Source organism: Leptosomus discolor, chromosome 1, assembly GCF_034619465.1.
Source record: "Leptosomus discolor isolate bLepDis1 chromosome 1, bLepDis1.hap2, whole genome shotgun sequence".
NCBI classification, from domain to species: domain Eukaryota; kingdom Metazoa; phylum Chordata; class Aves; order Leptosomiformes; family Leptosomidae; genus Leptosomus; species Leptosomus discolor.
Window position 1 is genome coordinate 36,936,318 of NC_141391.1, and position 24,776 is coordinate 36,961,093.

General features: G+C 37.1%; 1 protein-coding gene across 1 annotated transcript in view; it reads left to right on the top strand.

The window, feature by feature from the left end:
• The window catches only part of PCDH17 (protocadherin 17), a 93,111-nt gene that overhangs the window by 15,625 nt on the left and 52,710 nt on the right, over positions 1-24,776 (top strand). The window contains exons 2-3 of the mRNA XM_009961250.2: positions 12,035-12,093; positions 12,243-12,415. Of these exons, the coding sequence (XP_009959552.2) occupies positions 12,035-12,093; positions 12,243-12,415 (232 nt within the window). The remainder of the gene's footprint in view (positions 1-12,034; positions 12,094-12,242; positions 12,416-24,776) is intronic.

Here is a 24,776-nt window from a genome sequence, read left to right on the forward strand (position 1 = left end):
TGTTAACAAACTAACACAGGTTTGGAACAGAAAAAGGACTTTTCCTAATCCTAGAATCCTTGCAGAGGACATTTCTTACATGTATCTTCTTTATTTTAACAGCAAAATCTCCTTTTAGAGTCTCAATACAGCAAGCTGTAATGAGAGGGGTAATCCAGAACTGTGGCGGGTTTTTTTGTTGTTTTTTTTTTTTTTTGCAGGCTGTTAAGAATTTACAGGTCAAAGTCAGCCCTTAAATACTTATGAGTTTATAGTTTACCTGTGGCAATCCTTACATGAGCATTGTGTTCTAAATGAGGTGATCCTATCAAGAAAGATAACTATTTCTTTTGCTTGTTCTGAACCAACTTAATATACAGTCCTGTATGAAGACATTGCAGTAAGTTAACATTGAAGTGACAGAGTTGTGGATGGTTATACAAAGCCCTATATCTGAAAGACCTTATTTTTTCTGTCCAAGCCTACTTGACCACTAATACTATATTCATGGTGTATTCAATCAAACTTTCCATTTTATGAGATACCTCATCATAGGCACATGACTGTTATGGCTTTAAAATAAATTTAGGGACAGAACTTCTTGCTAAATTTGTGCAAGCCTAAATTATTTATCTTATGTCACAAATAATAAATCAACTCATCACCATTTTACAGTTGAAAATCTCCTTGCACAGGCATGTGAGGCTGTAAACTTTGATGATCTACTATTCTGTCATAAATTCAGCCATTATTTTGGCAGCATATTTAGTGGCGTGTCTTTTTCTAGTGCTAAGAGGAAATAAATATGCCAAGGTATTTGTGTGAAAGTAGGGCTTTGTATCCTGCCACAAAATGTTTATAGAATATCTTGTTGGGGATTTTTAACAAAATGTTGAAATAAAGAGTTTAATGACCTAAATAACAAATTAGACAGAAGATAATAATGTAAGTCTTAACATCTGTGTTAAGGAATTTAAGGGAATCATCGCATTTCTAGGGAAGGATTTTAAGAAAAGAAAGGGTATAAGGTTGCAGCTTTAAAGGAAAGGAGGTGATCTAGATTTACCTCTGTTCTTCTGACCATGACCTAGGAAGAAAAACTTCAGTGTTCCTCTTTACGTGTGTTTGTGTGTTTGCTGTGCAGGCAGCAAGGCTTCAGAATCAAGTCCTGTTTTATCTTTGTTGATAATTTTTATCACTCTGTAGGGAAGAAACATAGAATTGGAGTCTCGTGTACAGTGTTTGCTGCCTAGATAATCACCTTTCCCTGTCACTGCTGTTACAAATCTGTTTAAATGCCGTCCATAGAGAAAACCATATGCTGGGATAAAGGAATATTACATTTACAAGTTTCTTCTCATTTTCTGTCACTATTGTAATCTTCTTCCTGCTCCTTTGCAGCTTTCTTCAGGATACAACGTATGTATCTGTGGGAATGTAGCACACTATGTAAAGACTCACTTATCCCATAATTGAAGTAAGCAGGCTGATCCAAGGGCTATTGAAACCAATTTGAAAACATCCATTGATTTCAGTGGACCTTGGGTCATGGCTTGTGGGAGTTTTATTGTTGCCTTCAGTGAGAGTGTGGGTTGGACAGAAGAAGGTAAACATAGTGGATAGATGTTAACACAAACCTAACAGATTTAAAATATCCCGTGTCTCTGTTTCTCTGTACTAAATATCATGAGTACAAAACAGTTTGTCAGTGTTAAAAGGACATAATTTGATCTCCTTCTCCACCATAGAGTACTGCAATGTTTAGAAGCTTTTATCTGTTCAAAAAACATTTGTGATATGCTGCTCTTAGAAACAGGAAAACAGCAGTGGTAAGAATAGGACAAATTCTACAACACTTACTGGCTTCACTGGGAATTCCTGCTGAGTAAGAGCTTTCAGATATGTCTCAAAATTAAAAATAAAATACCAGGAGCTCACAATTGCACTGTAAAATCTGTGTGCAGGAAAGAAAGAAAGAAAAGATAAGGTTGTTTTTTCATACAGAAAAAAACAGTTCTAAACACAAGGAGAAAAAATCTTTTCTGAAATCATAACAAATAGTTTGATCATCTCCTTAAATTTCAAGACACTATGTTTTAAGTTTCCTTCTAATATTAATGTCTTAATTTCTAGACTTCATATTTAATATGAAAATTTGAATGAAAAAATCGAAGAAACCTCCACAAATGCTGTCAAAGATATGCTCCCAAATGTATTGTTATTTTGAGTTCATGGTATGATATTCTTAGAATAAGCTGGATATTGTGATTAATTGCAGATTTCGTTCTAGTTAGCTAATTGTAGTTGAGTCTGTAATGGAGTAAACATAGTATCTGTTAGGAATACTAAGGTGGACTCAACATGGTGGGAGCCATAGATAAAAGATGCATTAAAGCGTTTCAAATTCAATCATTAGGTTTCATTGCACCCATCTGCTACCAGAAAATATAATTGGCAACTTGATTCATTGACCTTTAACTGTCATTTTGGACCATGATTTTGTAAATCCATATTTTCAAGTTAGACCTAGAGAGTTAATTTGATAAGAGAATGCCCAGTGCATTTTAATGCAATTACTTTTTTCTTTTTTCTTTTTTTTTAAGCAAAAGATTTTTTTAATATAATCAGGTTTAATGGTCTGTTGTATATTCTGCTAATCCAGTCAAAGTAGTTATTTAATATTGAATGTGGTTAAAAGCAACTAATGTTCAACTTCATTAAGGCTTCTATTAAATAGAAGGTTTGCTGAACTTCTACTTTTTTTTTTATGCACGAACTACTACCTCTTATTAATTATTTCCAGGGTTTTCTGTTAGACTAGAATTATACTTACAAGCTTCAGTTTATGCAGCACAATGCAAGGGCTAAATAAGCATTGAAATTGTGGAGTTCTTCATATTTTGTTCCTAAAATGTGTTTTATCTCTTTCCTTTTATTTTCTAGAGCAGGTATTATCTTGTGCAGGTGGGGTGGAGTGCATACATCTCTTAGCAGTTCTATATGTGTGGCACACAAGTAGACTGTCTTGTAAAATAACAGCATTACTTAGAGCACACAGGAAACATAACATGATAAATGAGGATGATTTAATGTTATCTCAGCAATGGTAAATAATTATACTCTTCTGTCATCTGAAGTTTATATAATGGAAAAAAGTGATTACATGTGTCTCTTTACACAACAGGATACAATTCCTGAAATATTTATGTAATATAGAGACAGATGTATGTAACCTAACCTTATAATCCCATTTCACAGCTTTCCGAAATACTAGGGAGCTCGATAAATAGGAAGCCGATTATATTGGCAGTATAACTCCATTAATAGGATTCGATTTGCCTTATTGACAAGCCAGTACTGTTAATATGATCCAGTATATTAAATTGACAGGAAAACTGGAGCAATAGAATGTATCTGCAACCTAATTGACAGGGAAGCTCTTTCGAAAGGTTCTTAATGTGGTTTTTATTGACAGAGGAGCTTCAGTTGGTACATATCATTGGTGAACAATGTAAATATATTGGATACAACTGTTCTAGTGGATTCAAGTGAAGTAGTTATTGTGCGGTTTTCCCATACTTCCATCTTTACTTTGATATAAGTCGTATCAAGCTCTCTTGTAAGATCTTCACAAATGCCTCTCAAAGCACCAGTCTAACTGCACTGCTCGCAGGCATTTGACAAGTTGTGAATTATTTTAAATGTGTTCATCATTTCTGAATGAATAGAGGCAATACAGAGCAATGCAATAATGTGTCATGAATTTCATTATGTTTATTTATTGACACTGTGACAGCAGAAGCAGAGCTATTGTACATTCAGCCTGAGCTCTGTATGTGGCGTGATGTTTAGCACCTCTTCCTATGTTCTGATCTTGCACCTTCTCCAAAAATTAGTTCATCTTAGGAGCTCATATTACAATTACTTTTTCCTAGACCCATTTGACAACTTTCCACATTCTTTTCCCAGACCATGCTAATTTCACATTTCTTCAGTGCAAAATAAAACGAGGCTCAGAAATCTGAAACCATCGTGAAACAAAACGCAATCTGAGTTTGGTCCGAAAAATCCTGTTAATTCCTTTTTCAGTAGAATGAAGTTTGGAGTTCAGCTTCCATACTTTTTCCTAGTCCCATCTTACTTAGAGAGAGAAGTCTGCCCTTAAGCACACATCCTGCATCTGCTCTGGCAGAGGGGTTGAAGGCTTTTGTTAATCTGACTTCCCTGTTGATAAAGAGGCAAACTTGCCCCTGAAAGGCTTCAATCTTTTATTTCATATCAAAAAAATCTGATCAGGGTCTGGTCTCACCCCATCTTGTGATGCCTTTCAGGTTTACTTTTTACTAAAGTCACTTAAAAACATGTCTCTTTATAGTGACCTTTTTGGCTTCTTCAGTCTCCAGGCTTGGTGCAGCCATCAATGAGGTGAGAGGAAGCTTGCCTGGGCCTTGTGACTTCTAATCCTTGCACTGTGTTAAATCCCTACAGTCTAGGCTTCTGTCTTCTTTTGTGTCTTGTGCATTGCAGAGTAAAGTCTTTAAAAAGAAATAATTGTTTTCATTAAGCCAGTAGTGCAAACACAACTGAAATATCTGCAATAGCTTAATATGAAAGCTTACGCAATAATTTGACAATATTTTTTTGGTAACAAACATGGTACTTGCTAAGAGAAAATAGTACATGGACTAGGCATTTATACGGGGAGAATCTGCATTCCTTCACTTACAGGAAAGCATGGTAGTGTCTGTCCCCAGAGTTTCACTTTTCAGAAGTCATTCTCTGTATTTGACTGAATAGCTCAGGACCTGTTTCCCTGACAGTTTTCTTTTCTCATTCAAGAGGAAGAGAAAACATGAGCCACCAACACTTTTCAGTAAAGAGTACAGCAGCCTGGTGAAGTGTGCATCTGACTGTTTTTGTTGCCCTGTGTTTTTAATGTGCTTTTGAAGAATGTTACATATGTCAGAAATTCACATAAACACACTGTAGATCTTTTAACACCAAAATACACATTTTGCAGCAAGTGTGAAACTTCCCAAATACGTACGTGTCACATAAATTATGTCTTAAAACCATTTTCAAAAGAATGAGAGTGGAGAGCACGTATTAGTCTTTTTTTTTTTTTTTTTTTTTTTTTTTTTTTTTTTTTTTTTTACTACTGGCCTAGTACATTTTTCTTAATGAAGTAAGTTTTGTGAAATCAAAATCTACTACTTCAGGTTAAGTATATACACTCACTGGCAGTGTTATACTGAGGAGTCTTTGTGAAAAATTGTACTATGTTGAACCTAAATTATTCCTAACAAAATGAAGACAATTGTCTGTTCTTTCAAAACTAGATTTGTCAGAATACAATCCTTTTGTCTTTAAAAACAATTGCCATTATATAAGACCTTTGTTTCATGGGGAAGGGTGATTACTTGGAATTGAGCTTTTCAAGAAAAGACAGAAGATGCTTGACTTAGATATTAAGTGTCAGACTGATAAAGGGGAGAGATGTTTCATTTCATTTTTATATTTAAAGTTTAATTAAAAAGAAGTTAGAGTCAGCAAAGACATTTTGCTTTATTATAGTTCCAGGTATGAACACCTACATAAAATAGAGTTGCATTGAATCATTGCTGAAAATGTGATACTTGTTCTTGTAATCCTGAGAAAAAAAATGAATATTCTAGTAGTCTAATATTCATAAATCTGATTAATGTCTAAGTCTTTATTTTTTTACATTTTAGAATACATCTTTCCCTAATATGACAATTATTTCTGGGCATAATTTGTCAAGAATATATAAATATTGCATTTATCTCTCTCTTCCCTTCTCTCTCTCTCTCAGTTTCTCCGTCTTTTTCTTTGTAGTCTTGTTGATTTTATTAAATTTTTTTTGGAGGAGAGGAGAAACTTGTCAAATTGAAAACTTTTTAAAATTTTTTTCTCTAATTTTATTCAAACCAAAGATTGCTAGAAATCTTCAGAAATGTGGTGTAACAAAGCTTTTGATTAAAAAGAAAAAAAAATAGCTAGGAACCGATAATTTTTAACAGACTACCTGTTTTTTGCAGGAATTCTTGAAAGCAGAAGCCTTGTGAAGTCCTCTACCATTATCTTACTGAGCAATAGTAGAAACCCTGAAATCTGATTGGTCAATATGGGGCTGTAGTTTTAAACCTGACTTTTTTGAAAGACCATATATGTGTGCAGGGACATGGTAGAACTCCTTTATATCTATAAAAATAGCAAAATGTTTCTGCAGAAGTAAACACATATACCTTGTGAACATGAAATTATTTAAAAAAAAAAAAAAGGATAAGACATTAATGTAGCCCATTGTTAAAAATATTCCCATAATTCATTGTGTAATGCTTTGCCCAGGCTTGTTCAAATTGTTTCCAGTGATGAAGCTTTCACTTATTTTTTTACCTTATGAGATTATTTAATGTTAATGGATCCTATGAGGAATTTGTTCCTGATACTCTGTTCCTGGCCATAATTTTTCATTTTCCTTTTTCTAAATTAAAATTTTGGAAATCATAGCCATTCTAGAACTAATTAGTAGAACCTTAACAGTTGACTTTCAAACTTCTGAATGGTTTTATTTTGAATTTATAAAATACAGTATTCCAAATTTGCCATATGAGAGCAACACTTAACAACAATTTCAGTTTATCTAGGTCCCTGTGTAGTCTTGATATGCAAGCCGTAACATGTATAATAAAATGAATGGTTTTGTAGACAGTTGATGATAGCTCTTGAAGGATGTTCTGCATGTTGTTCATGCAAACACTGGACAGTAAATGATTCTTCAAGTAACATTATTAGACTGTAGCGATTATATTGTCACATCTGAAACTCCATACTAGTAAAAGCGTATTTTACACAGGTTTAATATGCCTGTTTTTTACTTTCTTCCTCCTCCACTCTCTGATGAAAAAGGTAACATAATCAAACTGTAATATATTTTCTGAAAGGTACTAACCTTCTTTGTTAAATGTTGTCAGCTTTTGAAAGGATGATATGCATTGTGATCACTTTAAAAATGGCATTGTTTATGAGCTTCATCCTTCTGAGAAAGCTGTATTAAACCTGTGTACAGAAATCCTCAGGAATTTTTCTGCAACGTCACAGTAACGGCAGTGTTACTAAAATTTCAAATTTGCTCTAGGGTCACATATTAGGACAAGTAGATGGAAGAAAGTATTTTTAAGGGACCGTTGTGGCATCTGTGAAAGAGTATATCTGTTGAATGGTTTAATAGCACACTCTCATTGGAAATTAACTGGTTCCACTAAACTGTGAAAATGAGCCATAAAGGACAGGACCTCTTCTCTAGGGGAGCTATGGACAGTTAGATTGACATCACAGACTTTAATTCTCCAGTATCTAACCAGGGCAGTGGACAGTTCTGCTTTTGCTTTAGTTTTAGGGTCCATTTGTCCCAGTATGTTTTCTTCTTACTGAAGGACTTGTGTCTTAGTAGTCGGTGACCTAATTGATACTCCAGCCCTCAACCTTGAATCACAGAGACAGAAAACATGTCTTTACTATTTAACTCTGGTGACTTTTAGAGATGGATTGTGTCTGGGGAATTTCTTGAGGGAGGGTGGAGCTTGTTTTGTTTTTTTCTTCAAGAGGTTAACGGTGCTGGCGTTTGATTTTTTTTTGTTGTTGTTATTTATCAGGAGATTGTAAATCCGTGTAATCCTTTTCTGATATGATGCATTTTACTTAGCTTTAGCTGTTACATTGAACATCTTTCTGGTCATCTAGACTCCCCTATAGCTTTTATGGACTTATAGTGCAAGGTCCTGCATCTGGGTCCCAAGCACAGATACAGGCTGGGCGATGAGTGGATAGAGAGCAGCTGTGCAGAAAAGGTCTTGGGGGTGCTGGTAGATGAAAAGCTGAATATGAGGCAGCAGTGTGCTCTCTCAGCCCAGAAAGCCAACCACATACTGGGCTGCATCAAAACCAGCGTGGCCAACAGGTCAAGCGAGGTGATTCTCCCCCTCTACTCTGCTCTGGTGAGACCCCATCTGGAGTACTGTGCCCAGCTCTGGGGCCCTCCACACAAGAAAGACATGGACCTGCTTGAGCGGGTCCAGAAGAGGGCCACGAAGATGATCATGGGGCTGGACCGTCTCTCCTACAAAGACAGGCTGAGGGAGTTGGGCTTGTTCAGCCTGGAGAAGAGAAGGCTCCAGGCAGACCTTATAGTGGCCTTTCAGTACTTAAAGGGGGCCTACAGGAAAGGTGGGGAGGGACTATCAGGGAGTTTAGTGATAGGACTAGGAGCAATGGTTGCAAACTGAAAGAGGGTAGATTTAGACTAGGTATTAGGAAGAAGTTCTTCACTACAAGGGTTGTGAGATAATGGAACAGGTTGCCCTTAGAAAATGTGGTGGCTCCCTCGCTGGAAGCGTTCAAGGCCAGGTTGGATGAGACTTTGAGCAAGCTGGTCTAGTGGAAGGTGACTCTGCCTATGGCAGGTGGGGTTTGACTAGATGATTTTCAAGGTCCCTTCCAACCCAAATCATTGTATGATTCTATGATTCTTGAGAGTCATTTGCAGAAGCAGTACGTACCTAAAGCTAGATGCTCAAAATGGGAATAATTATCTTGTATGTAGGTGACTAGATTTTAGATGGTTACCTGCAGGTGATCTGAAACCTACCTTAAAACTGGAGGCAAAAAGAGAGACATGGTGGCTCTGATTTCCTAGAAAGGGCTGTAAACCCAGAGAAGAACAACGAGTTTATTTGCTGTTGATAGATTTTTAAAGTAGCACTCATTTCTTAGTTACATCTATGCAGTGTAAAGAGGTATGGTTAATGCATGAGCTGAAATGTGTAATATCACTTCCATACGTGTTAAAGTGTAAAAATTTAAAGTATATGACCTCTCACTTCAGCTGGGATTAAAAAAAAAGTGTTTAAGGGAGTTAGACATTCATGTCTCTCTGTAATCCATTGTGAAGCAGATGCTTACGTTTCTAACATTCCTCTAAACTGCCTAGCCTTAAAATTAAATGTTTGTTTATTATCCCAATTTTTGTATAAATATTATCATACATAAAGCAATTCCCTCTTTGCTGCCTGTATCTCAGAGTGCTCTGTTACACAAGCATCATAGTCCTTAGAAGAAGGTCTAATGCTTTTAGAACAGAATGAAAAGAATTAAACTCAGTTCTGTGGCTGTATATGGTTGTCATGTTTTTACATTTGTTTTGCAGCAATGAACTCACTGTAATATGTCACCCAACTGCATAGCTACAAAATACAATATGTAAGAAATTGGATAAATTATTACCAAGTTAAAGGTCATTAATGATTACTGTAAATATAGAAATTCTCAGAAGGAGCTCCCATTTTTAGGATGGCAGCTAAGATGTGGTCATAGATTCTGTTTTAAAATTTGTATCTTGTCTAGTCCAGGGTGTGCAAAATGCTTTTTTTTTTGCTATAAAAAAAACAGAAACAAAAAGTATGACCAGTTCTTACTGTGGTCCAGCTTATAGATAAGTTATTAGCACCATCTTTAAGGAGGTGTTATAATTAATTTCAAGGCAAAAGTCGTGACTTTTCTAGTGGCACAGAATTGATGAAAAGGCAGTTTATAGCGGGCATTTTGCCTGACAATGACATAAAAAATGAAAATGTTGATTCTAGTAGCAGCTGTGTTTAGGAGGAGGCAGATGTCTTACGTAAGTAAAAGCATAAGGTCAGTTTTCCTGGGCATCCATAGCTGAGATATTAGACCTAGAAAATAGACATGTGATCTGAAATTGTAGAGGTTTATTTGGGTTGAAAAGCATTGGTCTCTGTCAGTGTCATAATGATTATATGTGTGTACATATATATAAGGCAGATTTGTTGCATGCAAGAGAGTTTACAATCTGCGACAAGAAAAGAATAAATGGCAGAATTAAGGCTGCTTCCAAACTATGATGTGCTACATTTAGGAGATTACGTATAAGAATGATGAAATATTTATCTTTATGCTTCCATTTCATTCTTTTTTTTTGATCGTTTTCAAAGTTTGTTTTCATAACTTGAAACGTGCTGAAAGTTAAAATAAGCTTTTATTCCAGTTGCGTATATTAAAACCAGGATCTTGTCTGTTTTTAAGCACAAAGCACTAAACTGCCCCCTAATTGAAGTGGCCAGATTTTAAAAAGTTTGTATACCTATAGCTGAAATCATCAGCTTCTGAAATGCTGACTTCGAAAAGCAGTGACACAATACTGAGTTTAATGTCCCAGATATTCAGAACTCTCCTTTTCTCATCTAGCATATTGTTTGCATTTCTTAGCCAGTATTTAAGAACTTTCATAAACCCATCTTTTAATACTGCTGCTAAAGAACAAGTCTCTAGTGGGACATAAACACCCAGATTTCCAAATTATGTGCAATTTAATATGATAAAAATAATTTAGAATTATAAGTATGGGTGCTTTATGCTATATTTTGAAAACAGATGAGTAAAAACTGATTCTGTCATACAGTTTGTCCATAAAAATTCACTGATAAAACATCAGATTATTTTTGTAACAACGTATACAATGCTATGTAGTCCACACAAAGTAGAAACAGCCTCAAAATGTGAACACAATGTGTGTAATTATCCTAATCTTGAACCAAAGGATTTAACTAGAAACAAGAAGGAAGTACAGTGTAAATTGACTTCATAGATGCCGAACAGAAGATAATTCTTTGTCTTCCATCTCTTCCCTAAATCACACAAGTTACCTGTGGTATATAACCACATCTATTTCACATGTACCTTGAGAGTGTGGGGTGGCTACCTGTTTTCTGTTGCAAACAGCAGTGACTGTTAAATTTCAGATGTAACTTCATGCATCTTTTCCAAGCTCTAACATTCCAACCATACAAGAAGTAGCAAATATTTCTAGTTACCACCTACCTGTAAAAAAGAAAAAAAAAAAAAATGGAGTGGAGAGTGGCAGGGAAATCCAAATATCTAAGAAGTTAGTCACTTGTGTAAACACTTGTTGTGCAACATTAAACCTTACCTTGGGCCTTCTGCTCCATTAATTGAGCGCTGCCTGTATTACCAATACTGATACGCTAGATGCTGTTGCAAAACTCATAGCTGCTGTGAAGCACAGTGGTGTGATATGAAGTGATGTAGAAAACAGTAGAAGCTCTGTCACTAGGTCAGCTGCAAGAAGTGACATGTGTGAATGTACAGTATATGGAGTTTTGTGAAAGATGCAGTCTCTTTCTCCCAAAGAACTTCAGCTGATGATACAAGGGTAATTCAGTTCCCTTTGGCAGGAGTCCATGTTGGTCTGGACGCTGTAAATACTTCTGCTTCTACAGTTACTTAGCTCATGCTACTAAAAATATACTCATGACAGACTTAATGAAAGTACCTTCTTTTAAAAACAACTTGTCTACAACAATCATTTAATGTTCTTGTTTGCATGTGTGGTTCTCATTATTCTGACACAGCTATTAATACTGATGAAAATTAAAGAGAGAAAATACAAATATTTTCATGCTTGCAATTTTCCAGTAGCATTTAAACCCCCCCACAGATAATCAGCCACAAATTTTCTTGCTTTTCTTGCCTTTTTTTTTAATTCAAGAGTAATATAGCAATATATGAAACTCTATTAGCAGTAAGAGCTTCAGAACCCCAGTAGATGATGTAATTATGATTAAAAATTAGTATTATTGAATAATTCACTTTTGTAATATGCAAAAGTAATTTTTTCTCTCATTTTCAATAACCATCAGTCTTAATATCTAACTAATGAAAAAATATAAACAGTGTCATCTGTCAGGTTACTAACAGAGAATGCCACTTATTGGAGCCTCATTGTTTACTTTAGCAGGTAATTTGTGGACCGGAATCATTTAATTGTTCTGAGCACATAATTACATGCCAGCATTTTCCAATTTAATTAAAATGTACAAATCTGAAGATTAAGGGAATTTTTGAATTATTAATCATTTCTCCTCTAGGAAATCTTGTTGCTCTGCAGGAGATTTGTCCAGTGTACAACTATACGTATTTTTTTCCTTCTCTTTCACAGACAGACAATTTTCCCGCAGAGCCCAATTACATGGGCAGCAGGCAGCAGTTTGTTCAAAGGTAAGGCCTATTAAATAACTTTCTCGGCTTCCCCATTTGCATTCTTGTCAAAATTGCTTTGCCAGAGAGTACAATTCAACTTAGAACAAGTAAATACAACTCTCTCTCTCTCTCTCTCTCTCTCTCTCTTTTTTAAATATGTATTTCAGTAGCTCCACGTTCAAGGATCCAGAAAGAGCCAGCTTGAGGGACAGCGGGCATGGGGACAGTGATCAGGCTGACAGTGACCAAGACACTAACAAAGGCTCCTGCTGTGACATGTCTGTTAGGGAGGCACTCAAGATGAAAACTACTTCAACTAAAAGCCAGCCACTTGAACAAGGTGAGTGAATCTGCCAATGCTTACAAAAGCGTAGAGTTTAAGCCATCATTATAAACCTATTAGTATTGCAGTTGCGGTTTATCAGGGTGGAATAGCCCACTGATAATACTATCAGAGAAAACAGTAAATCTTGTAGCTAGCCCAGAGCAAAGAACGCTCAGTATCTTTCAGAACGAACATGAAATGAAACTGCAAGCACCCAAAATAGATTAAAAAAAAAATAAAAAATAGTACTTTTCTAAAATGATTAGAATATACTTTATCTCCACTGGCATTGCCTGTGATATATTATATACAGTCCTTCTGCCAAAGCGTGATTTGGAAATTCAAACTAGACATGACTGCAACAGATAAAAGAATGCCAGTCATTTACATTCCTCACATAGTTTGAAGAAGAGGAAAAGAAAAGAGGCTTGGGATATCAGACAGGAGGAAAAATGGATCAGAAGCTGTTTTCATTTCATGGCTGTATTTTCCTATTTGTAATGTTGATTTTACAATTAATAGTAGCATGAGAAGTGTCAAATAATAACATAATCTGATTTTCAGTATAATTTCATTCACATCCTGTGGAGGTACCAAAGATGAGCGTCTGTGAAACAGCTAAAATGACTTATGTCAGGACAATGATAGTGCTCTGCAAGCATTAATTCTGACAAACAAGCGTGTTTATTTCCTCATACTCTGTGTCCAATTCATTTTTTTTACAGATGTGTTTTATCTAATTATGAAGTCTTTTATTTCAAGAGACACTTCTGGTTTTTTAAAAGCGTCAGACAGACTGAGTACTCCAGCTTTATGTGTGTTTGTGTTTCACTTCTAAGCTGTAAGCAAGAAGGAAGTGCACCACTGAATTAGTTTTAAATATTTTGTATGTTTACTATTATTTCATTTTGTTGTGAGGAAGATGATTCAGTGTTAAAGACAGTTAAAAGGTTATTAAATAAGTCATCCTTAATGAGAAGCTATATTTATAATTAAGCAGAAATACAAGTTTTTTATTAATTATTGAGTAATTGGACATAGGTATTTGCCTCTTAGCCTAGTCTGTTCTGTAGTACAGCCATAAGGAAATACACGTTCAACTTCATTTTTCAGATTATGTTGAAATTGCAATATAATTTTTACCGTGAAGAATATTTAGAATGCTGCAGTATAATTTATTCTATATATATTTGAAGGCTGACCTTATATATGACCTTATTTTCCAAGTAATAAATGCCAGAAAGATTATTTTTTCCTGACCTTTTGCCACAGCAACTCTGTGCTTATAATTGGACATTGATCTGTATAAAGATGCAGTACTAGACTTTTTTTTTTTTTTTTAAGAAGCTATTTGAGTGTGTGTCTAATTTTCTCAGGTTTGTGTTAGAAAAAGACAAAATTAGGGATTTCTATCTATCAAGTATAGCCATGAAAGAGTTCTAAAATTTTTAAAAGTTTCATTAGGAAAATGATTTACTATTCACATTAAAAATGTGTGGTTTTTTACAAGAGGATGATGTGGCCAAAGTTCATAATTTTGAAGTTTGTCCAGCAGCATCAAACTCAATACTGGTGAAAACATAGAAACTCTAGTAAGCAGATTAAGCCAACCATTCCTGTTTCATATTTTCGTTGTAATGAAAAGTGTTATACAGAGGTTTGCACTTGTCATTACATCTAGATGAGGGGCCCCATTCATCAATAAACTTATTCCAGTGGCTCATATGAATTCCTCATGTTCTTATTAAACAAATATTGAATTGTGAATGTTAAGTACGGTCAGCCACTGAACGGCAGCAGTGGGTGTTTATGTGAATTTTTATAGAATCATAGAATCATAAAATGGTTTGAGTTGGAAGGGACTTTAAAGATCAACTAGTTCCAGCCCCCCTGCCATGGCAGGGACATCTTCCACTAGACCAGGTTGTCCAAAGCACCATCCAGCCTGGCCTTGAACAACTCCAAGGAGGGGACATTCATAACCTCTCTGGCCAACCTGTTACAGTGTCTCACCACCCCCACAGTAAAGAATTTCTTCTTAATATCTAATCTAAATCTACCCTCTTTCAGTTTGAAACTGTTACTCCTTGTCCTATCACTACCCTCCCTGATAAAGAGTTCCTCCCCATCTTTCCTGTAGGCCTTGTTTAAGTACTGGAAGGCCACTATAAGGTCTGCCTGGAGCCTTCTCTTCTCCAGGTTGAACAACCTCAACTCTCTCAGCCTGTCCTTATAGGGGAGGTGCTCCAGCCCCACAATATCTTTGTGGCCCTCTTCTGGACCCACTCAAGCAGGTCCATGCCTTATGTTGCTGGCCCCAGAGCTGAATGCAGCACTCCAGGCGGGGTCTCACCAGAGCTGAGTAGAAGGGGAGAATCACATCTCTTGACCTGCTGGCCATGCTTCTTTTAATGCAGCCCAGCATGTGATCGGCTTTCTGGGCTGCAAATGCACATTGCTGGCTCATATTCAGTGTTACATCCACCAACACCCTCAAGTCCTTCTGCACAGAGCTGCTCTCCATCGACTCATCGCCCAGCCTGTATTTGTGCTTAGGATTGCCTCGACCCACGTGCAGGACCTTGCACTTGGTCTTGCTGAACTTCGTGAAGTTTGCATGTGCACACCTCTCAAGACTGTCAAGATCGCTTTGCATGGCATCCCTTCCCCTCAGTGTGTCGACTGCACCACACAGCTTGGTGTCATCTGCAAACTTGCTGAGGGTGCACTGAATCCCACTGTCCGTGTCACTGACAAAGATGTTAAACAGTGGCAGTCCCAATACTGACCCCTGAGGAATGTCACTCATCACTGGTCTCCACTTGGACATTGAGCTGTTGACCACAACCCTGAGTGCAACCATCCAGCCAATTCCTCATCCACTGAGTGGTCCATCTGTCAAATCCATGTCTCTCCAATTTAGAGACAAGGATCTTTTAAGGGACAGTGTCAAATGCTTCGCGCAAGTCCTGATAGATGATGTCAGCTGCTCTTCCTTGCTGTAACCCCGTTGTAGAAGTCCATTGAATTGTTCAGGCATGATTTGCCCTTAATGAAGCCATGTCGGCTGACACGAATCACCTCCCTATTTCCCATGTGCCTTCCTTTCCATGTCCAGGAGGATCTGCTCCCTGATCTTGCTGGGCACAGAGGTGAGACTGCCTGGTCTGCAGTTCCCCAGGTCTTTCTTTTTTCCTTTTTCAAAAATGGGGGCTATGTTTCCCCTTTTCCAGTCAGTGGGAACTTCACTGAACTGTCATGACTTCTCAAATATGACAGAAAGTGGCTTAGCAATTTCATCTGCCAGTTCCCTCAGGACTGACGGATACATTTTATCAGGTCCCATGGACTTGTGCATCCTCGTGTTCTTCAGATGGTCTTGAAACAGATCTTCTCCTACAGCATGCAGTTCTTCATTCTTCTAGCGCCTGCCTTCGCCTTCTGCAACTTGGGCGGTGTGGCTGGAGCACTTGCCGGTGAAGACTAAAGCAAAAAAGTAATTGAGTACCTCAGCTTTCTCCATATCCCAGGTATCGAGGTCTCCCATTTCCTTCCGGAGAGGGCCCACATTTTCCCTAGTCTTCCTTTTGTCATCAACATACCGATAGAAGTTTCTGTTGTTGCCCTTGATGTCCCTGGACAGATTTAATTCTATCAGGGTTTTGGCTTTCCTACCCTGATCCCTGGCTGCTCGGACAGTTTCTCTGTATTCCTCCCAGGCTACCTGGCCTTGATTCCACCCTCTACAGACTTCCTTGTTGTGTTTGAGTTTGTCCAGGAGCTCCTTGTTCATCCACGCAGGCCTCCTGGCATTTTTGCCTGACTTCCTCTTTGCCGGAATACATCAGTCCTGATCTTGGAGGAGGTGATCCTTGAATATTAACCAGCTTTCTTGGCCCCCTCTTACCTCCGGGGCTGTATCCCATGGTACTCTACCAAGCAGATCCCTGAAGAGGCCAAAGTCTGCTCTCCTGAAGTGCAGGCTAGCAAGCTTGTTGTGGGGCCCCCTTGGTGCCCTAAGGATCTTAAACTCCACCATCTCATGGTCACTGCAACCAAGGCTGCCCTTGAGCTTCACGTTCCCCACCAGCCCCTCCTTGCTGGGGAGAACAAGGTCCAGCATATCACCTCTCCTCATTGCCTTCTCTATCACTTGAAGAAGGAAGTTATCATCAACGCATTCCAGGAACCTCCTGGATTGCTCATGCCCTGGTGTGTTGTCCCTCCAGCAGATATCGGGGTGGTTGAAGTCCCCCATGAGGATCAGGGCTTGTGAACATGAGGCTGCTCCTGTCTGTCAACCGAGGGCCTCATCTGCTCAGTCTTCCTGGTCGGGTGGTCTGTAGCAGACCCCACTATAATATCACCTGTCCCTGTCCCCCTTTAATCCTGACCCATAAGCTCTAGGTCGGCTCCTCATTCATCCTCTATTAAGAAAATAAAAAAAAAAAGAATGAGGGTAGCGAGACAAACTACTTTCCCTGCCCCCCCCCCCCCCCCTATAATTACAAATGGTAATAATACCCATTTGTTTACTTGTATGAACTCTTCTGTCTCAAGTGTGCTGTAATAAAATCATTGCCATATTATGAAAACTGAACATGCAGCGAGCACCTTACGGGGTTACAGATCGTTGCAGTAACAAATGTGATGCAATGTAGTGTTCCCAATGAAATCAATGATTACTTGTCATTGAGCTTAGTAAGATTAGGGCTTTTTGCCCAAAGTAACTTTTCTCTTTTGAAAGAAGATAAACAAAATTGCTTTCTCTAGTCATAAGCCAAGTTGAAGGAAGGTGAGAAATACGATTTATGTGAGTAGGATAGAAAAAGTATTGCATTTTCTTTAGAGAAAAATTGTTTTCCAGGAAAATGAAATGGACAGCTTGCTAGAAGCAATTGTCTATGGCAGTGCCTAAAGCAATATCAGAAGTTGTGGTTCTGTTATCATTTTGGGTTGTGCGCAGGGGTGGGAATTCACTATTTTGTAGCAAAGTTTCAGGCTTGATTATGATTGTTTAAGGATATTCAAAATAGTTTAACTTTTGCTTTTAGAACTGTGCTAATTACTAGATCTTCTGGCATTTTTGAAAAATGGTCAGGATTAACTGTGAATTCAGGATCTTGACTTGAGATTCCTGATTTAAAAATAGTTTAAGCTTGACTTCGACATCCTCTATGTAATTCCAAATGCTATTGTCACAGGTCCAATTCTACTCATGATAGAAATAAGAATGCTAGCAGTACCAGTAGTTTAACTACAGTTGTGAGCAACTGTAGCCTAGACAGCTTGAAAATTAAATGGTCATATTGAGACAAAAATTGTGTCAGTAGCACTACAGCAATTATGCTTCTGTCAGTAACAGAGTAGTAGGAAATTTAATGAAAAAATAGTTTTTGTAAACAAGATATCTTCTGATTTCAGCATGGGATGGGAGGCAATCAAGCTTTCTTTATAATTTGTGCTCAAATAGTGAAAACAGTGGATGGTAAAGCCTCAGTAAGTTTACTATTAAAATATTTAATTTTAAGGAAAATATCTCCAGATAGCAAGTTTTGTCTGGGGGTGATTGTAAACATTCACACAAGTGGGAAAGATAATGCAATTTGGTTATCATTGCAAAATGCTTATAAAAGCTCATCACTTGGCCTTAATCGAAATAAAGGGGAAAAAACCCCAAGCCAATAAAAGTTATCAGGATAGTAAGTCTTGTGTTAAAATAAGCATGCCCTATTTTAGTTATCTCAACCATATATTCTCTTGCTGTGAATTCCAAGCCACTTTCTGCATAAAAATATCTAGCTGTCTCTTAAGCTTACTTATGCTATTTGAATCAGCTGCCTTACTAAGCAGCTTGTTACATAGGCCTGCTACTCTTTCAATAGAATGTCTTTAGATAGATTTGTTTTGTTTATCTCGCTTTTTTCACTTCTGTTGCTGATGCTTTAAACCCCATAGGTAGTTTGGACAGTTTGAGATCGCCCTACTTAGAAGTCTTACAAGAATTAATTGTTTTGAATACATCTGTCAAGTTACCTGTTTGTTCCACCTGAAGTAGCATATATTATTCTGATTTTATATTTAAATAACAGAATAATCCTTTTGTTCAGTATGGTTTAAGTATAACAGCAATAATCTGTATCTCTTGAAAATGTATCCAAAGCTGAAAATCATGTCGTAAACCATAAATGATATCTATAAGGAAGTAGTACAAGAGCAAGATGTATATTTTACAATTTTTCTTAGTAAATCATGTATATTTTTACCTTATAATCAGTAAAAGAATACAGAGTTATGGACTTTTCTGTAGTTACTCATAAATCATTATTTTTGTTAGATTTTCCCAGCAATTTTTCCTTCATTTTTCTTGTTTTTCTTTCTGTCTGTGTTTTCTTGCTTTAACATAAATCCACATTTTCATGCTATTGGCAAAAATATCCAAAGGATTAAGTATCTACAAATTTGGCAGCTTTGTTGTTCAGTTTTTGCTTTATCACTGTGCAATTGCAACTTTAACACTTTTGCTTGTCGTTCACACCTGTATCCTATAGAGGGGGCATTTCTGCTTTTGCTGTTGCCCCGTTAACAGTAGCTTGGATCTTGAGAGTAAAGGCCAAGTGGAGACTCCTCCTTGGAGGAAGGGTAAAATAAAACTCCCCAATGTTGGTGTCAGAGACTCATCTAGGACTTCTATTTCTCACCAGGCTTCTCTGTAGAACAGCACCGTTTTAATCTAAGATTATAGATGACTAATATAAAAAACCTGTAAGGTATCTTCAGGAAAAAAAAAAAAAAAGATATTAAATATAACTTAAAAATATAATACTTCTTTCTTCATTGTCACAACAGAAATACATTTGCATCAAAGCTGATGCAGTCCTGCATGCAAGTCTTACGAATAAAAACTATACCAGTGTTACAGAATCTCTATGAATACTGTTAACTCTTGAGTTTGTCCACGAATACATTCACAGAATGAGTCTGTAGTAACTTACACATTCATATCCTCAATTTCTAAACAAGAATGATATCTGTAATCAAGTATCCTGCATGATAATCTGCATCAGATCAGATAATTATACGATTTTTTTACCAAGATTTTTTCTGAACTATCCAGTGATCTGTTTGCCATAACCTTTCTTGAGTCTGTAGGATAATTAAAATCCATTTTGTTTAACTGAGTGAGAATCAGTCTAGACTGATAAGTGCAGAAAGTTCATCAAGCAAATTTCTGCTGTCTGACATCATCACCAATGCTTTCCATGCCATTGGGGATGATGGGTTCTTTTGTGAGTACATCAGCTTAATGAGATAACGGGAGACTGGAGAAATATTTCTTTTCAAAGTTCTCAGAGCTGGTGATGGCCTCTACTGAGAAAGTGATGGAGGCTGTGAGTTCCTCCAGAGCTGACACAACCTGTGAAATATTTTGTTCAACATCGCTTCCTCCTGTAGGATTTTTCCCTGGACACAACATCTTCTATCACATTCTTTCTGTACCCAGAATGTGAATAGCTGTCAGACTGCACTGCTTGGTCTGACACCACCTAAGAGTCTTTTTGTCCAGGACTGTTGTCCTTTCCAACTCGCTTACCCCTAACATGGTCTGGTAAGATGCTAACTTGTTGTATGTCAGGACTTGCATGCAATACCCATTCTTCACTTTCATATGATTAATTTTTATCCAGGAAAGCTAAAAGAGCAACCTAATTGTACTAGGACTCTCTTTCGTTTTCTTAGTATGACTTAGTAGTAGTATCTGTTTCTAGAGCTGTAAATTCTGGAAATAATTCAGTGAAGCTCACAAAAAATGAGATTTTTTTTACCCCTTTCATTTGTTCTTTTCCACATGTTTTTCTTTTCCTTTCTTTGGCTTCTGTGCTTTATGCAAGCACATGTGTGATCCTAGATGAAGACTGGCATAGGTCAAAGACCAGCTCATCTATTCTGTAACTGCTTCTGATTGACAAAATTTGTTATCCACACCCTGGAGATATTTGGTTTTGGCCTCATTCTAATAGTGGGATTTTTAATATAAGACTAAAAGTGTATGTAGAATTACAGACTTTTATGTTATGAAGAATACGGCCATATTTACATTTGTTCAATGTCCACTCTAGTGTGTTCAACAAATTCGTTATGACATTTAAGTCACTGCCAGTATTTTCTTCTCACTTTTCTGTTGTATTTTGTTCAGTGAAATGGTATTTCTAAATTTAAAAGAATTAGCAGCATTATTGTTGGTATCATCCTTCTCATGAAGTCCCTGCTGAATGGTGATATTGAAACTTCTATTGATATTAATTCTTAATTTAATGTATTTTACTTTTAGTCAGAGGAGTATTCCTAAAAGTTTCAAATGTTCCTTGATCTCAAACATTCATTTAAAGATGATCTAGGTAACACTTTTGCAAGAATTCTTTACTTAGGCTGAGGTAGGCTGTGCAAATGTTCTGTAATGCCCTTTTTGAGAGATCAGAGTGATATTCTCCCTTTGAACCTAAGTTAATGAACTAAAGAGAGGAATACAGGTCAGTTGCCTTTGCTGTACAGATAATTGTCATAACCTTTCTTATGTTAATACCCAGTAATCTATGACATATCTGTTGCTGTATTATGTGTTGAGCAAATTATATGATGGATTTGGGCAAAACTACGAACTTTTATTTACTCAGAGCATTAAAGATTTCTTTCTCCCTCTGTTGCAGTTATGTTGAGTTTCTTTCTGATTTTGAGTTTTATTTTTAGACTGTCTACTAGTCATTTCAGTTTCGCTTTTTACATTTCAGTTATTCCAATATCGAGTCTAGATTTATGAGTGACACTGTGTGATGTCAGGTGGAACAATAACCAGGTGTGCTTTGGTGATCCCTCATTAGAGACGGGATTGTTCTCAAGCAGAGCTTCCTTCTGTAGTGTGCTCTTCTTTAAGTACGTGAGCAGCTTTGGATTTCAGGCAAGGCTACCCAGGTGAGGAAGGAGAGGTTTGAGGAAGCAGGTGTTTGTCCAAAAAGAAGTCAGAAAAGGAAGTGAAGTGGCATCCTGATGAAGAAGGGATGGATTAGTTTAATGCTCAACTACTTACTTACCTGCCTTCATAGATAGGAAATAGAATAGGAATGTAAACCTTCTGCAGCCGAAGTGGCAGTGAATACCCTTTGCATCAGAGAACCTTAGCCTATTATTGCCACCTGTTATTGCCTATTATCCTGCTTTTCAACTGGAGCTGGGTTCTGCCAAACCAGGTTTTTAATCAAGTGCATGTTTCAACATCTGGCAGATTATTATCATCATGTATGTGGTAGCAGTGAAGTTTGGTGAATAACATGTCCCACACTTAATTAATGTATTTAGCTGCAAATTAAGGGGGAAATTTCTATAACTGACTTTCAAAACATGCAGAAACTTCTTTACACACACAAAACATGTCACTGTGACTCAAAGAAGGGATTATAGCCATTCAGCACATCTTCATCCATGCACCATTTGTTGTGTTACGCTACATATTTCAGGTATTTTCACCCCCCCCCCACCCCCCCCCACCCCAATAATTTTGACTTATTTTATAATTACAAATTAATTCAGTAGTTGAAAATTGTCTTTGTTTTTGCCCTGTATTTTGTTTTCATTGTAAGCTTCACCATCGAATCAATTTAGATATATCATTACTAACACCTTAAAAGTTTGAGACTGTACCGGTGAAAGTACTAATAAATTTCAGAAGTGTTTTCTTTGATGAGCTTATTTGCAAATTAATACATAACATGCACTTCAAGACCACAAGTCTCATAGCTGAGATGTGAGTATAAATTGTAATATCTGGGTGCTGTAGTTGTTGGTGCTCATTTCTTCGTGCTTTACTTTAGAGGCACCAAAGCAGAATATCCCTCCCTTGTCACTGGTGTAAATCTCATTACTTCTGTTCTGTACTCTCTGTTTTGACACTGCCTTTCCTGGGGCTGAGCACAGTCATTCTACTGCAGTTTGTTCTTGCAAGGCTTAGAATCCATAAGTTATCTTTTCACTTTATTCCCACTAGAAGAGCAAGAGAAGGATTTGTGGTTCTCAGTAAGATGAGGCCCTTCTATGTCAAAATCATTATCTTCAGCTAACATTTCTTCTTTTCAGATTCTTTTCATAAATTGAAAGAAAAGTGGAGGCATAGAAAGATCAACAACTTTTGAGACAAGGAAATCAGAAAATAGATAGTTTTCATTGTTTCAGGCTTTGTGCATTTCCCTGGGTGGTAAATGGATGTTCTCTGCCTGTGCTTACTTTTGTTAATGAAAATTTTAGGGCATATATTCATATATTGGATGGATACTAAATATCATAGAAACTACTGTAATGGGACTAGAGAGTCTATTCCTGTCTCAGTCTGTGTCTGAAAATGTCCTTGTATGGTGTACTTACAGTTTTCTTTTAATTTAGCTTGCACAGAATTATAGTTTAAAAAACATATATATATATATGTGTGTGTTTATTCAATTATACAAAGGAGACAATTAAAACAAATACATCATCTCCTTTCTCATTTTAAATCATCATTGTATGATCATATATCCTCTCACTGAGTCAGCAGAAAATACAGATATGATAAACAGTAATAATAGTCAAGTTTTAGCACAATCCCATTGCATATTCCAGCCACATTCTTGTTACCAAAAAGAAGGAATATTCTGCAGATGCAGTTACCATGAAGCTGATGCATACTAGTTGGAAACCTGAACTTGGACTGTAGTTATTATTATTTTTATGTCCAGCTGGGGAAGACAAAACAGAAGTGTCTTAAATAAGAGATGGGAGTTGTTTATTCCATTCATCAATGCTTCAGTTGGAATAACACTAATTGTATTTTGTTCTTCTGGAACAAAGAGTATCTCCTAATTTCTGTATACAGTAATCCAGTCCGTCCTTTTCTGGGCCCTTTTTCTGTGTACATACTACTTTTCTCCTATGTCCTGGTTTAATTTGGGCAAGAGTTGCAGCACACTAATTAGTGAAACAGCTGCCGTCCTCAGTTTGTAGGTATATTTTTAAGGAAGATCTGGACAAATTCAAAATCAACAGAAGTAGAATAACAGCAGAAAATGGAGTTTTATGAAACAGGGCTTGTGGGTGAAGTTTGAAAGAAGTTTTTGTTTAGAACTTGTGTTTGTTTAAATGAAGACTAGGGTGAAACATAATACAAGTCTTTGTGTATATAAAATTGTTATAAACAGGATGGTGATTGCTTTTTCTTTTCTTTTTGTTTCATTTGCTAGGAGATCTATTTATGTTACATACAAAGGAGAACTTTGCTATAAAGATAGCTAGGCACTGAAGCAGGCTACAAATATAAGTTAAAGAATACCCCTTCATGGAGGTTTTTAAAACTGGTTAAATACACATTTGTCAGTGATAACCTAGATTTATTTTAACCTACCCAGGACCAGAGGATCCACTCTAGCCCTGCTTTTTATGATGCCATAATCAAGTGTGGGGATGTAATATACTGCCTAGTCCTGAGTAAAACATACTGAAAAGGAACATTCGCGCTGACCTCCTCCGCAGCCTTTTCTCTGCGAACATCTTCCTTCATGGGAAGAGCTCACTGTGTTAGAGAATCGCATGAAACGTGAACTATGTAGTACTTCACAACAAGAATCCCTGATAGAATGTAATAGTACTCAGCATTTAACATGGACTTTGCTCAGAGACAGAGCTGCAGCATGATTAACTAATTACTGCTTAGTGAAACTTTGCCTAATCTCTGTACACCAGTGACACACGCATGCCGTGTATCAGCCTCTGTGCACCTACTGCCCATCCTGATTTCCAGAATGGCAGAACAGCTGGTTTCCATTCCCTGCTGCTGCTTTCTCCTGTTCCAGCTGCCGCACTCAAATAACCTCCCTTTCCCAAGTGGGCTTCATATGGTTTGAAAGGGACTTAATGTACCTCAGTGCATAGGGAACTTTTGATGCATATTTCATCATGTTTCAGTTCTTTCTACAGGGAACACTGCATGTATAACAGATGTTCCCTGACTACTACCCTTTCCTGAAGGTGACATGCCCTTTTTTGTGTTTCATCTCTAATGTATATGGAGCTGGTAGTGCCTGCATGGTACTAAAATATACTGCTCCATGGCTGCCCCTGTGCTGCATGCCAAGCTATATTTAATTCCATCTGCTCCCCTCTGCAGCATGAAATGCAAGTAGCATATGCCCAGTATAACCAAGTCGTACTGTGGCACAGAAAAATACCCTTTATTTAAGACAAGTAAATGTATTTTTTAAATTTAGGACCATATTCTTCCAGCTTTTTATACATAAACTGTCTCAAATAAATCAGTGGGGATGTTCACGTGCCTACATGTCAAAAATCCTTCGTC